Here is a 15,082-nt window from a genome sequence, read left to right on the forward strand (position 1 = left end):
TTATTGCCAACTCTTGCCATTTTTACCCTCATGAACCCCTCTCTTTTCTCACCTGCCCACAACTCTCATTCAGGTATTTATCACCTCTCACGTGGTGATGGCCATCACCTTCTAAATTGGTCCCTTTGTCTCAAGTCTGTGCTTTGCTTGGAGCTATCCTGAACACATCTGTCAGAATGAATTTTTTTAAAGTTTACACCTGCCCATGTCACTCTCCTACTCCATAAACTCCAGAGGTTCTCTGTTGCCTCTGGGATCAGATATAAGCTATGCTCTTTGACTTTTAAAACCCTTCCCTACTTGCCCACAATTTTCTTTATATATTTCTCCCTTTCCTGCGTGCTGCCCATCTAACCAAACTGAATTTCTTGTTTATTGAACAGGATGCTCCATCTTCGGCCTGAGTACCTTTACACAGTTTGTCACCTAGGCCTCCCTCTTTACCTCTGTTTCTTAGAATCCCTTGTTTTCCTTCGTTACAGGCAGCTAGGTGGCTCAGTGGATAGAGCACTGAACTTGAAGTCAGGAAGACCTGAAGTTCCAATCTGGCCTCACATACTTAACTAGCTCACCCTACTGCCTCCATACTATATTTGAGTGTTGTAGAACTTTCAATCTTCCTGTGTTATCAAAGAACCTCAAACCAAGAAACTGTAGAGGAAAGCATACTTTCTGTAGCTGGGCAAGTGACCCTGGGCAATCCCCTTAAGTCTGTTTGCCTCAGTTTTCTCCACCGTAAAATGAGCTGGAGGAGGAAATGGCAAACCACTCCAGTATCTGCCCAGAAAACCCCAAATGAGGTCAGGAAAAGTTAGACAAAACCACGCAGCAAAACAGCAAATGACCCTGGGCAAACTTATAACCTCTATCCATCTTAATTTCCTTATCTGTAAAATCGGGATAATAACAATGCTTATCTCAAAAGGTTCTTGTGAGGATCATTTGACTGCCTTGACTTCCTTTAAGTCTCCACTAAAACTCTATCTCCCTTACCCAACCTCACTTAATTGCCTTGCCTTCCCTCTTGTTAATCATTTAGCTTGCTTTGTATATATTGTTTACATTTCCTTCTCCATTAGATTATAAGCTCCTTGAGGGAAGGGACTGTCTTTTGCCTCTTTTTGCACAGTACTTACACATAGTTGACACTTAATTGAATTGAATTGGAGGTATTTGTAAAATACTTAGTACAGTGCCTGGCACATAGTAGGCCCACATAAATGTTAAATCCTTTCCCTTCTCCCTTCCCTGTAAAACTCTGATCAAATGCTAGCTTCTATATGAAAACTTTCCTGAACTTCAACTTTTCACACCCCCTTCCTCCCAAGCTGCTAGTGTTTCTTCCTCTCCAAAATTTACATTTTTATTTTGTGTAACATATGCACATGCAGTTTCCCCTGATTGAGTACAAACTCCTTGAGAGCAGAGATCTTTTCATTTGAAAAAATTTTTTTTGTATCTCCAGTGTTTTGCAAGTAATAGGTGCTTAATAAATGCTGATTGATCAGTGGCTCCAGGATTTTAGATTTTTATTCAATAGGTGATAAAGAATGATTGTCAGTTCATGTTCAGGAAGATTACATATTGTCGCAGTATCTTAGCATGCTTATTTTGGTAGTGCTGTGCAGGTCTGGAGAAGCTGGGAGAAATGGGTTGGTGTTGGAGGATGTTGTCAGGACTTCTGTGGCATATATCTATGGGCCTGTAGTTCTCCTTGTCCAGGTTCTGGATCTGTACATTCATAGCTACAGAAAGTATGCTTTCCTCTATAGTTTCTTGGTCCGAGGTTCTTTGATAATACAGGAAGACTGAAAGTTCTATAACACTCAAATATAGTATGGAGGCAGTGTGGTTCAGTGGAAAGAGCTTTGGACTGTGCCTCCGTTTCATTATCTGGAAAATGACTGAGTTGGACTACATGACCTCCAGTGTAGTTCCCAGTTCTTTGATCCTGTGCTTTTTAAATAACATTTCCAGATTGCTGTTGTAAGTGGTTTATTTAAATTTCATTAAAAAGTAAAAACCATGTTGAGCTGCATTAATTCCCCCCAGCACCTCTCATTATGCATTAGCAATTAACTTTGCTTCTCTCAGCCTGATGAATTTGAACTTGATCAATTATCTGATAGTAATTACCAGCACAGTGATTATTATTGCAAAAGTAACATCCTTGTTTCAATAATACAGGTATTTTAGATGTTTTTTCACAGCAGCGCAATTTGTTTGACTGTGCAACGTGACTTAGAGATTTGACTTCTTTCATTCTGATCAAGTTATTTTAAGTTCCTCATGTTGGGGGCCCCTTTCTCTAAATTTTCTCAAAAGCACTTTAAGACTTTTAAAATTTTAAACTGTCAACAAATTGTATCTATAGGAATAAATTAGGGTCCTTTGTTTTCTCTTCTTTTTACAAAATGGATGTCTTAAAAAAAAAAAAACCCTGGCCTTCCCTGATAGGCTCCTGTCCTTCATTCAACACTCTCTTGTAATTTAGAAAAAGCGAAGTAAAAAAAGTTCAGAGCAGCTGTATTGGACGGTGTATGTGTCATCCTCTAATCCCTCCTCCTGTCTCCTGAGAGATTTTCATCATTTGTTCTCTTAGAACCAGGACAATTGCAGGTAGTCTTAGCTTGTCTACACTTGTGTTCTCTTCCTGTACTTTAGTGTAGACGTTGCGTATTTTGTTCTTCCGGGTCTCACTCTGCATCTGTTTGTAGAAGTCTTCTCATGTTTCTCTGAATTCCTCGTGTTTGTTATGTCTTCCTACACACAGTGTTATTCCATTGCATTCCTATACCACCATTTATTCATTAATATTCAGTTACTTGGTGCTCATTTGGTTTCTAGTTGTTGTTTTTTTTTTTTTTACCACAGGATGTGATGCCACAAATATTTTGTTGTATTCTCCACTCTTAACCTAGTTTCCGAAAGCTTAATCTCCTGCCCATTGACCATCTGTTTGTATTTAAAACAAAACAAAACTCTTAGCTTGTCCTGGCTTGCACATCATTTCAGAGACTCTGACTTTTTTCAGAGACATAAGCAGAGCAATAGATTAGCTTCCTTTGTCCTGGTTCTGTGAATTTTAGTGAAGTAATTGAAAGAGATAGAGGGGAAAAAAACCCAGTTGTGACCCTGGAGAAATGGGAGCTTGTGTGACATGGACACGCTCAGTAAAACGTAAGAAAAGAAGACAATAGTTATGTTTGTAAGGAAGTAACACAAGGGAGGAGAAATTATCTAAATTACCTAAACCAATTCTTCTTATTTTGGAAAGGTTAAGGGTTAAATGTACCATCACCTACCTTGCCAGGCAGCCTTGGTGTTTTTGTTAGAGATGACATCAGCCTCTTAGAAAATAAATGTGCTGCTTAAAAGCTGCCAATCTTTAGAAAAGTAAAAATAGGAAGTTATTTTTGACTTTAATTTTTTTTCCAGTTGCCTCTTTTTTTTCCCTGTTGTACTTTGAGTTGCTTGCTTTTTGGTTAGAGATGGTGGCAGCTTCCATGATGTGGTTCAGTTAAGCCGAAATTTGAGGTGTCTTTAAAGTGTTAGCATTTCTCAGTGGGAATGTTGTGTAAATATTCTTGAAGAAGCATTATGGCTCCTTTTTGGACTTGAAAGAATTTGTGTTTGGGTGTTCTTGGGAGGTGACTTTGATTCTTCTCTGTTCTACTCTGTGGATATTCTCGTGGGAGTTATCCATACAATGACTTCTCCTAGTTCACTAGTTTATAAATCCCAACATCCCCTCAACTTTTTCAAAATCAGATTTTATTTACAAGAGAGCGTAGTAACAAATTGTCTATAGATTGTGTGTGATCTGAGATATTAATAATCCTTGCCTATGGGCCTTGGTTTAGTTTTTGATATAACATGTGGGATGACATGGGAAAAGTGGGATGTTATAAAGGACAGAGAAGGTTGGCCTCAGAATTGGGATAAATGAGATGAATTCCTTCTCTGGCACATGTGACTGAGCAAACGCAGTCACCCCTTCAATCTTTTCAGGCACTTAAGTTGTAGAGCAGGGTCTGATCTGCACTGGTAGAGGTGATGAGGTTCAGGGGTATGCTGGGGACTCCGAAATACTGACACACTGAGTCCTGTTCAAATGAATTCCACACAAGCTTTCTTAAAGCCAGAGAAAAACAAAGTTCATTAAAGATTCGCCATACTGGGTTGACTCTTAAAGGAGCCTAAGCATTTGTAACGCTTGTATTCACAAGGGGGCCAGATAGAATCTCAGCTAGACAGTGTGTGCTGGATTGAATCTGAGTGCCTTCATGGAGGTGAGGTGGACCTTAAATACAGAAAAAGACTGAGGGAAGAATCCAGGTACTACCAACTAGTCTGGGGCCCCAGGAATGGTCTTGATGGGGCAGTATGGGAATGACTGATACCCTGGGGTGAATACAGATAGACTCTATGGGACTGGCTGGTAATAGGATCAAAGGGAGGAATATCAAAAGAATGCTAAATAGGAGATGGGGAGTATCTGGCCTGACAGAAATGGAAGGGGAATCCAAGGAGTTCTCTGAAAAGCTAGACTTTCCGCGAATCCTTCAGACAAATGGGACAAAAGCCCTCCTGATCCAAGGGGAGAAGGTCTTAGCTTGGGCTTGTACCTCATCAGAAGTAGTTTTCACATGCAGAGCTTGGCACATAATAGGTGCTTAGTAAATGATTTTTGAGTGTCTGACATCAGGGATTCTATCTACATCCTAATGAAATTGTAGGTCCAGTCTCCTTCCCAAAGTAGTAGACATATTATTACCCGTTGGATAGAGGGCTAGCTTCATTGTCAGGAAGACCTGTTCCAAAGTCTTACCTTATATTGACTTTGTGATCATGGACATATCAATGAACCTTTTAAGGGCCCCAAAGAACTCTTTAAGGTAGCACTTGAACTGAGGCATGAAGGAAACCAGAGATCCTATGACAGCGAGGGGAGGAGGAATTTCAAACATAAAGGACAACTGGTCCCAAGGCTAGAGAAGGAAGATGAAAAGTTGTATGGTTTGATTGCAGAGTATATGTATGGAGGAGGATGAGAGAACTAAAGAACCAGGCTGCAGAGAGATTTAAATGCCAAACAAAGGAGCTTTTATTTGTTGTTAGAGGTAATAGGGAGCCCCTGGAGGTCACGGAATATGGGAGTGACTCTTTCAAACCTTCATTTTAGTAAATCACTTTGGCAGCTGTGTGGAAGCTGAATTAGGGTTGAGAGGGGCTTGAGCTAAAAATAGGGAGAGAGAAGAAGAGAGCTGATTATTGCAGGAGTCCAGGTGAGAAGTGATGAGGTTCTGAACTAGGGTGTTAGCTGGAAGGAGGTGGACGTGAAATGCAGGTAGAAATGACAAGCTTTGGCAGCTGGCTGAATATCTGGGGGTGGGGGGGAGTTAAGAGTTGAGAATGACACCAATTTTCAGACCTGCTTGACAGGAAGTATGAAGTGCCCTTGACAGTAATATAGAAATGGAGTGGGTTTGGGGTAAACAATAATGAATTCTGTTTCAGTTATGTTGAGTTTGAGATGCCTACAGGATGATCACTTTGGAATGGGCAGTTGACATTTGGTGATATGGGACTGAGGTCATGAGACATACTAGGGTCGATCTATGGATCTGGAAGTTGTTGGCATAAAGAGGGGAGGGACCAGAGATGAACCTAGGGTATTCCCCTGTTTAGTGGGAATGATCTCTATAATGAGGGAGCAAAGAAGATGAAAGATAGGAAAACCAAGAGAGGGAGAGTGTCCCCAAAACTCAGAGAGGAGAGTATCTCAGAGGGTAGGATCATCACCAGTGTTATATAATGCAGAGGTCAAGAAGGATGAGGATTTAGAAGAGGCCATTAGATTGATCAGGTAAGAGATCATTGATAACTATAAAGCGAGAAGTTTAATTTGAGTGATGTGGTTGTAAATTAGACTACTGTTGGTCAGAAGGGAGTGAGAGGAGAGGAAGTGAAGGTAGTGACGATAGATTTTTCAAAGAATTTGTCCTAAAGAAGGGAGGAGAGCTCAAGCAAACGTGGTAAGAATTTAGTAGTAAGAATTTTTAAAAGTTGAGGAGATGTGGTCTAATGGTAGGGACCATCTGTTGGAGAATACAGGATGGCTGTTGATTACACTATCCTCAGGAGTGCACATTCACTTTAGCAAGAAGAGCCATGTACTCCTTAGAAACAAAAGAGGAGGAAATGGTGTGGGATAATATCAAGGGGGTTTGTTGTTGTTCTTGTGTTCGCCCTTCATTGCCGAAGAAGACCATGCCATCAGAGAGATAATGACATGACTTGCACTTGACTTTGGTTTGAGTGAGGGAGGGCTGTGCAGGTCACCAGCCTCACTTCTCCTCCTGAGCCATCTGAATCCAGTGACCAGATATTCATCAGGATGACTGGAGATGACCCAGGATGCACTGGGAGACCTTGGCCCCTTTAGGCCAAGGCCTATTGAGGCACTCACTTAGGGTGAGGTAATACCCATTCAGTGAATAGACCTGTTTAAGAAGTAGTCAAGGGACAGCCCCTTTAATGAGGCAAAGAAAAATACCTCAGGCTGGGAGGGAAACCACAACAGTTACTATTGATAATCACTCTTAAGCCAGGAGGGTCCCTGAAAACAGCCCTTAAGTGGAGCTTGGGCAGGAGCCTAATGTTGTCCAATCTATGGGCTTATGATATCAAGGAGGAAGATGAGGAGAAAGGATGAATCATTTTTTAAAAATAGGAGGTGATTTTCCTATCACAGTTTATGGCCCAGTACTATTGCTAGACAGCTGTTTTCATCACATGCCTTGTTTTCAGAGACTTGACAAAGTTTTGCTAGTGTTTGATGTTCTGGAATTAATTATTTAGCGATGGAAGTGTTTTGGTCTTTTAAAAATGTAGAGAGATTATATAATATATTCTTGCTAACTTGTTTTTTGTCTCCCATTTAGGTATAAATGATCAAGGACTGTACAGAGTTGTGGGGGTGAGTTCAAAGGTCCAGAGACTTCTGAGTGTGTTGATGGGTATGCCTCTTTTATAATCCTTTTTTTTTTTTTTTTACCATGCATTATTTGTTTCTATTCATTTAATTTTGTAATATCTTCTATGGTCATAGAATTTGTATTTGCAAAGTCATTCATTACTCCTAGAGTCTAGGCACATTTATTCCTGATCAGTGATGTATTGGTTACTAGAGGGAAGTATTAATGTTTATATCAATGGAGTATTTTCCCTGCTCCTTCACCTTTTAGGTTAGAAGACTAATTTGGGTCCATGGGTTAGGTGCCTTCCTTCCCTTCCCTGTTGTACCAAAATAACAGGATCTTAGGATTCTAGATTTCAGGTTGATAGGGACGTTAAGGAGCCATGTAGTCTAGTTCTTCATTTTACAGAGGAAGAGCTAAAGGCCAAAGTGTTCCAAGGTTTTTTGGTAAGGGACAGGAGTGCCATTTGAACTCGGTACCTTGACTCTAAATCTGTTACTCTCTAGTGCACCATGCTTTCTCTCTGAGTTGGTAGCCTTAGATCCAGAAGGTCCAACCTTCTCATTTCACAGATGAGGAAAGTGAAGGCTAGAGGCGTTAAACAACCTGTCCAAGGTCACACAGTAGTAGAGGTGGGATCTGAACCCAGGACTCTGACCTTCCATATGGAAATTCATTGCTGCCCAGCATCCCAGGCTCTAATATCTGCCTGGTTTCCAGATTGCCTGGCCAGAGTCCTCACAGTACATGAAGTTCGACAAGACCTCTGGGATTAGTTCATTTTTATGGAGCTTCCAAACCTGTCACTCCGACAGCAAGGGGCTGATTCTTGGGGCTTCATTGGTATTCAGAGTGGCTTGTATGCAGTTTGCACCAGGCTCTTCTCCAGATCCAAGCACGCTCCATCTGTGCTGATAACACGGTGTTCTTTGGCACGGTAGGCTAGAGGAAACCAGAAAGTGAATTCATTTTATTACCTAAGACATTATGTGAATGACAAAGTGCTTTTTATATTAGATGCCACTGTCAATTCAATGCCACCTGTACGACCACCCTCCTGCCCACCCTCCCCCTTCCCCACCTCCTTAAACAGGCTGTCTCTTCTGGAGTGATGATAAGGCATAAGGCTTGAGGGCCTATGTGTCACATCAATCTGTCATAATGACCTTGCTAAATATTAATTTATATGATATCTCACTTTAATTAATCAATATTAACAACGCCCTCAGGTATTCTGTCAGTGCATTTAAATCTGCCTGCATTGTACAGACTTGTAGCAAAGATTCTGTGGGAGGATGCTTCACCCAAGAGGAGTGAAAAAGTACCCAGCACCTTATAGATAACGTTGGTCGTGTTGCATGAAAAATATCATAAGCAACAGTCTTTTTTTTTCCCCTGAGGCTTTCAACACAAGGTAGACTTACTTGTCCTCCAGTTGGACAGTTGTGTTACAATAATGTGCTGTCTGCTTTCGGGGGCTGTTTTCATTTTTGGATTCTCTGGTCTGACTTGGGCATACGGTTTTGGCAGGCTGGTGTTCCCCGTTTACCATCAGCGGTCTCCAAATTAAATAGAACTCAGGTTGCCAGTGGTTCAGTAGCAGCTGGAAGAGTTTAATGGGGATTTCAGCATCTGCTTTTGCTTAATTTTAAAATTAGAAACACTTTTTCCTCATTTCTAAGATTTGTGTTCTAAGGATTCAAAGTGGAAGATTATACTGGTATCAAAACAGAAAGAAATGTTGGACAAAAAACATGCCACTGAGACCCAGAGGTTCCTAGTCTCCCCCTGTTTTCGGTTTGGCCAGCATTTATTAAGCACCATCTGTATGCAAGTCGCTCTCTGCCTAGGCAGTGGATTAAATCCGTCACAATAACCTCAGCAGGTTTTATTACTTAGTTCCTCATGTTCAAGTATGGTCTGAACAAAGATTTCTTTTCAGTCTCCCAGGAGTGTCAAGTTGTCACAAAATCTGTGATTAATTTCTCTCTGTCTCCCTAACCTCCCTTGGCCATATCATTTCCTCATATGAAGCACCCTCAAGAGCAGTGTGTAGCTTATCAGGTATTTTGGTGTGGTAGTGGGCAGTGTTAGTGTGTGTATGCCTTTGCCATCCCTAATAATCCTCCACAAATTGGGTAAGTGAAGAAACTTTATTGTTTTTGAGCTACAGAGTTGTGAAGCCAGAAACCAAAGGGATGACACAAGACTCCGTCATGCTATTGGAGAAACTTTTCGTTAACCTCATTCTTCAAATGGCAAAGATGTTAGGGAGTCAGTGTAGTAACAGGAAGCAGGCTAGATTAGGTTGCTTTTAGTTGACATTATGTGTCTCTTTAAAATTTACAAAGTTTATCACATAGATTATCTTCATTGAGCCTCATAGTGACTCTGGGAGTCACCATTTTTCAGATGAGGAAACCAAGGCTAAGATAAGTTAAGCACCTTGCTCAGGGTTACATAGCTAGTGAGTATCAAAGACAGGATTTAAAAGTTGTTGCTGGTGTTGGATCCTTTTTGACTGTGTGACCTGTGGGTCATAGCATGTCAAGGAAGTCTCTGGAGTATTCTTGGCAAAGATACAGGGTTGGTTTGCTATTTTATTCTCTAATGGATTAAGACAAACAGAGGTTAAGTGACTTGCCCAGGATCACACAGCTAGTAAGTGTCCGAGGTGGATCTGAACTCAGGTTCCAGGCTCAGCACGCTATCCACTGTGCCACCTTGCAGCCTCCAAGGACTTGTAAATAGGTCTTCCTAAATCCAGATTCACTGGGCAACACAGTTACATTGGACATTTCCATACTTCTTTAAGGTTTGGAAAGTGCTTTCCATGTATTATCTGACTTAATCTTCATAACAGACCTGTGAGATATGTGCTACTATTATCCCATTTTACAGATGAGGAAATTAGGACCCAAAGGCTTAAATGTCTTGTTTATTGTCACAAAACTAGCACATATCTAAAATGGGACTTAAATAAGATCTCCTACTTCTAAGTCCAATGTTTTTGCCACTTTGCTATTCTGTTTTCATTTAGGACTGTGGGAAAAATATAGGTTCCTTAGTATTTGGGAAGCATTAACATTAGAAGAATTTGTTTTCAGGTTGAACTAAAGTCCTTACCATTGTATTGATTAAGAATTCTTGTTCAGTTGTTTTTCAATCATATCCAACTTTTCTTGAACCCGATTTGGGGTTTTCTTGGCAAAGATACTAGAGTGGTTTGCCATTTCCTTCTCCACTTAATTTTACAGATGAGGAAACTGAGGCAAATGGTTAAATGGCTTGCCCAGGGTCACACAGCTAGTAAGTGTCTAAGGGCAGATTTGAACTCAGGAATTTCTGACTCCAGGCTCAGCGCTCTATCCACTGAGCCATCTAGCTGCCTCTCAAAATAAACTCATGTATTAATATATCTGCTATCTAATTTCAGTTCCTTAGGATTTCTTTTCCCTTTTACTTCTCTCCAGTAGATATTAGTGGATTTATTTTCTCCTTGACTCCCACTGATTCCCACCAATTCCCTTCATCATGTGCATCTTTTTGAATTTATTTTATTTTAAGTAAAAAGTTGTGGAGAGGAGTACCAGTCAGATTATTGGCTTTTAACCCTAAACTAAGCAAAGAATTATACACTGACCAAATTAATCTTGATGAATTTGTCTGTGATCTTTATGACACTATGCCATTGTATTTTTGGACATTTCTTCCTTTAAAATATGATTTCAAGTTTGCATTTTCACAGTGGATATTATTTGTTTGTTGTTAGAATGTTTTTTTTTTCTTTGAAGAAACACACAGTTTTCACCAGTTATTTAATGAGACATAGATAAACCACATGGCCGTATGCATCTCATAAAAGTGAAGTATTTTATTTAGTTTCCTTTTTATTCCTAATAACCAGCTTATACCCATTGAGAGTGCTTACCATTTTACTTAGGTCTGACTCCTGACTCTTTCAGCATAAGTTATTGTATTTGCATATAGCTTAGTTTAAATGTTTTAGGTGCCTTGGGTACCATATATGAATACTTACAGTAATTTATAGATGGAGAGGAATGCTGAATTTACTTATATGTCCCTGATGGCCCTTGTATATGTTTCCTCATTTACATTTTTAGAATAAAATCAGGAGAAATATCTGTTTCTCTCATCTCCACTTTATTTTTTAACTGCCCCTTTCTCCCCTATTTAAAACAGCAATTGCTGTTCTTGGTAGCCTTCTATAAAGGTAAAGTTGTCGAACTGCTTGCCAGTAGTTGGGGAGAAGGATAGAAGTGAGGGGAGGGAAAGGAGAAAAGTAGCTGGACCCCATTCATTACTCAATTTCTACCCAACTTACTCAGTACTCTCTCCCACTTTGTCTTTGTTCCTTCTTCTCCTGAATAGGCTGTTCCATTCCCTTGGTTGCTACCACAAACAATTCTGTTGTCATGAGTAAGACTGGGGGTGGCAGTAACTGCCTGGTCCTTCATCTCTCTCATTGAAGACGACTGAGCCTTAGATATGAACATCCCCTTCTATTTGCTTTCACATCATCCCCTGTTCCCTTTTCCCTCACATCTGCTTCTCCTACATCCTCACTTGAAACCCATGTTTATTCTAAATACTGAACCATTTGCCGAGAAAAGAAATATTAGCTCTTTGTAGCTCTCAGTGAGTCACCATTTTTGGTAAATGTGAAAATGAGAAGAATGATAAAGTAGAGTAAGAATAAGATGCTTGAGTAATAAATATATTTCTTCCTCTTCATTTCTCTTCTCCTCTTCCTCCCTTTGGCTTGAAAAAAAATCAAGGAAGAGTTTTGGTGAGAAGGTACAAACTTATGTGACAAAATAAAATAATAGCATGCATCCTGGTGAATTCTGTGTGTTTCTAAAACTGAGGGGCAGAAAGTTTAGGATGGATTTTTTTTTGGAGGGGGGAATAGAAAAGATGCTATAAAGAAAAGCCAAAGTAATTTAGCGGAGGTTCTTTATTTAAAAAGAATGACCCTGCTTACTTTTAAAAATCCCAGCCCCAGATATAGCAGAGGTGAAATATAGCAGTGGGCTTTGGAAGAAACCCCAGCTGACTCATATCTGAGGTTTTGGATCATAAAGCTTGTTTTTCTAATACCTCAAGTCAGTGGCCTTCTTGAGTTCTTCAGGATGGGATAAATGTCAATGGTGGCTGTGATCGGAGACGGCTACATAGGCAGAGTAATCATACAATCTCCACATCCCTTGGAATGATCATGTTAATTACAAGCATGGAACTAGTTCTCAGATATGCTCAGTTTGAGGACCTGCAAATTGATTTGTCGTGCGTATTATTTTAGTTTCCTCCTTCTTCTTTTAAGTTGGGGTTCTCTTCAAGAAATGGAATGAGATCATTTTTCTCTCTTTTTTTTGAAAAAGCAAAACATACTTTCTGAGTGATTGCTTAGAATGTATTTCAAAGCTTCCAAATATGTTATCAACAAATTCCACCTAGCCAAATGCAGCCTCTTACTGTAAAGGAGAGATGGTAATGATTGAGTTATTTGAAAACAGTGAAAATTTAATAGTGGATTAGCAGCATAGATACCATGTAGTCATTAGCTGCTGATGTGACAGCTGCTTTTTATTCCAGGAAGTCAAGAGGAAGGCTTATTTTTTCCATAGAAATACCATGGTTCTCAAAACCAAACAGAAAGATAACTTCTTAGCTGAACATCATATAAAAGATTCCTTTTTAGAAACTTTTTTGGACCTTGAGATGGTGATTTGCTGGTAGCTAGCTGATTGAAAGTGTTATCTGACTTGTATGTTAAAATGAGATTTAAATAATTGATTTAATGAGAGGGAGAATATTCAGTTACAGAAGTAATTGGTTGGCAAAGCCTTTAGAACAGAATTATTTAGTCCTAGTTATAAAGGACTGCACCTTCAATCAGGGGGCTTAATTTGATTTTTTAAATGTATCTCTGGTGTGTCTGACAAGCTCAGTAACAAATGAGTTCTGAATTGTATGAACTGATCAAAGATGTAATCAGTGTCAATTACCATTGTTGTATTTTATTGCATATTGCTTGTCAGTTGCTGGAATCCAGAAAGGCTGAAGTGCTTTAAACAGTCACTGGAGTCATGAGCAGTTGACCTTATGTGTATGATATTTTGGCTGTAAAACAATCATCACTTCCTGTTTCATTTCACTTTCGAAATGCCAAGGCATGACATTGAGTGGGTATCCTTTCAGTTTTGCCCCAAGACCAAAACCCTCTTCCATTTCTGTAGTATTCTTTCTTTACCCTGCAGAAGTCTTGTTTTCCCTATATTCCATCAGTTAAAAAAAACATATAAAATGATTTGGTTTCTTTGAAACCAAAAATATTGTCAAAAAAAAATCAAAAAGTTAATATTTTTGTTAGCTCATCAGATTGTGTGAAGCACTTGATAGATCTCTCATTTCATCCTCACAACAACTTTTTGAGGTGGATATTATAAGGAATTATTATTACTCCTTTTTTACAGATGAGGACCCTAAGGCTAACTGAGGTTAATGAGTTCCTTATGGCCGCACAGCTAATAAATGTCAAAGACAGGTTTTGAACCCTGGTCCTCCTAAGTACAAGTCCAGCAGTCTTTAGGGGAAAAATGTCATTTCTTTCATGGAATTCTGTTTCCCTCGATGAGACAACAATGTAGGAGATAAGTTTGCTGGTTCTCAGTAGGCTACTTGTCATCTCTCCCCGTGGCTCAGTTAATATTCACTTTCAGCTTTATCTACACACCCAGTAGCGTGACGACAGCCTGGTATAATTTGTACTTACACATTTTAATGAAAAAAATTACTGCTATGGAGTTGTGACATTCTCTTTTGTCCTCCTTCATTTCTACCTTTATTTTCATTTGCTGTTGGGTTATTTTCCCCCAGACTTAATTTATTTGTGTTGTTTATTGCCATGGATGTCTTTTTATTCAAAACTCAAAAGGTTTATATAAAAGAACATTTATTTTTTTGGGGGGGGGTGATGGGTCGAGCACACACTTCATTAAAGTTCATTAAAGGAAGAGCCAGTTTAATCATGCCACTCATAAAACAAATTAGATAATGAATGATGACAAAATGTGATGTAGGGTGGGGAGGAATATAAATTTGATTTCCAGTGTGGTAGGTACTCAAAAATGTTTATTGCATGAACGAGTAGCAGTAACATTAATATGGAAATAACAGGTATGGTGGTGCATGCCTGTAATTGCTGTTACCAGGGGAGACTGAGCCTGGTGAGTCACTTGAGGAGTTCAGAGCTGCCCAAAGAGCTAAAGCAAACAGGTGTTGTCATTAAGTCCAGAGCCAAATATGGTGAGCTCCTGGGAGTAGGGGGCAATCAGATGGCCCAAGAAAAGGTAAACTGATGCAGGTCAGTCATAATTTCTGTACCAGTCAGTGGTAGGGTCCTGGAATGCTGGGTGAGGTAGGAAGACCTATTTTCATAAGAAAAAAATGGAAATAGCAACACTTGTAAAAACTGTTTTGGGTGATGTCCAGATCTCTGATAGATTTAGTTCTAGAAAGGACCTCAGATGTTTGATCACCTCATTTCATCAAGATCACCCTCTCATTTTACTGATGAGGAAACTAAGCCCCAAAGAGATTAAGGGTTACATAGATAATGAATGATTGAGCAAGGATATGGAGCCAGGTTCTCTGGCATCAAATCCAGTGCTTTGTGTACTGTCCCATGTTACTTCATCCCTCACGCAGTACATATCAGCAACTTGTCTGTTACGGTGGGTCTCAGAGAATTGCCTGGGGAAAGGTGGAGATAAGGCAGGTCACCCAACCAGTAAATGTCAGAGGGGTTTTGCACCCTGGTTTTCCTGATTCTAATGTTGGCACACTATGATGCCATACTGTCTCTTGTTACAGGGACTTTATTGGCTTATATATAGATGGAAGCATTGCCTTATCTACGATCCATTTGTCTTAAAGTCCTCAAAAAAGAAGAGTGGTCTATGGAATGGGTTGTGCTCTAAACTACAGAATCAAGTTCTCCTCATGTGTTTGCTGTTGAGTAGATGACGTACAGAAAGGCTGTGTTCTCTTTACTTGAGTTTCCCATCAGGTTACCA

General features: G+C 39.7%; 1 protein-coding gene across 3 annotated transcripts in view; it reads left to right on the plus strand.

Annotated features, from left to right (window-relative positions):
- Positions 1 to 15,082, plus strand: part of ARHGAP10 (Rho GTPase activating protein 10) — a 364,988-nt gene that overhangs the window by 219,956 nt on the left and 129,950 nt on the right. For all 3 annotated transcript variants that reach the window (XM_072621216.1, XM_072621217.1, XM_072621218.1), the window contains one exon: positions 6,948 to 7,022. In XM_072621216.1, coding sequence (XP_072477317.1) covers positions 6,948 to 7,022 — 75 coding nt within the window. The remainder of the gene's footprint in view (positions 1 to 6,947; positions 7,023 to 15,082) is intronic.

Source organism: Notamacropus eugenii, chromosome 6 (genome assembly GCF_028372415.1).
Source record: "Notamacropus eugenii isolate mMacEug1 chromosome 6, mMacEug1.pri_v2, whole genome shotgun sequence".
NCBI lineage: Eukaryota > Metazoa > Chordata > Mammalia > Diprotodontia > Macropodidae > Notamacropus > Notamacropus eugenii.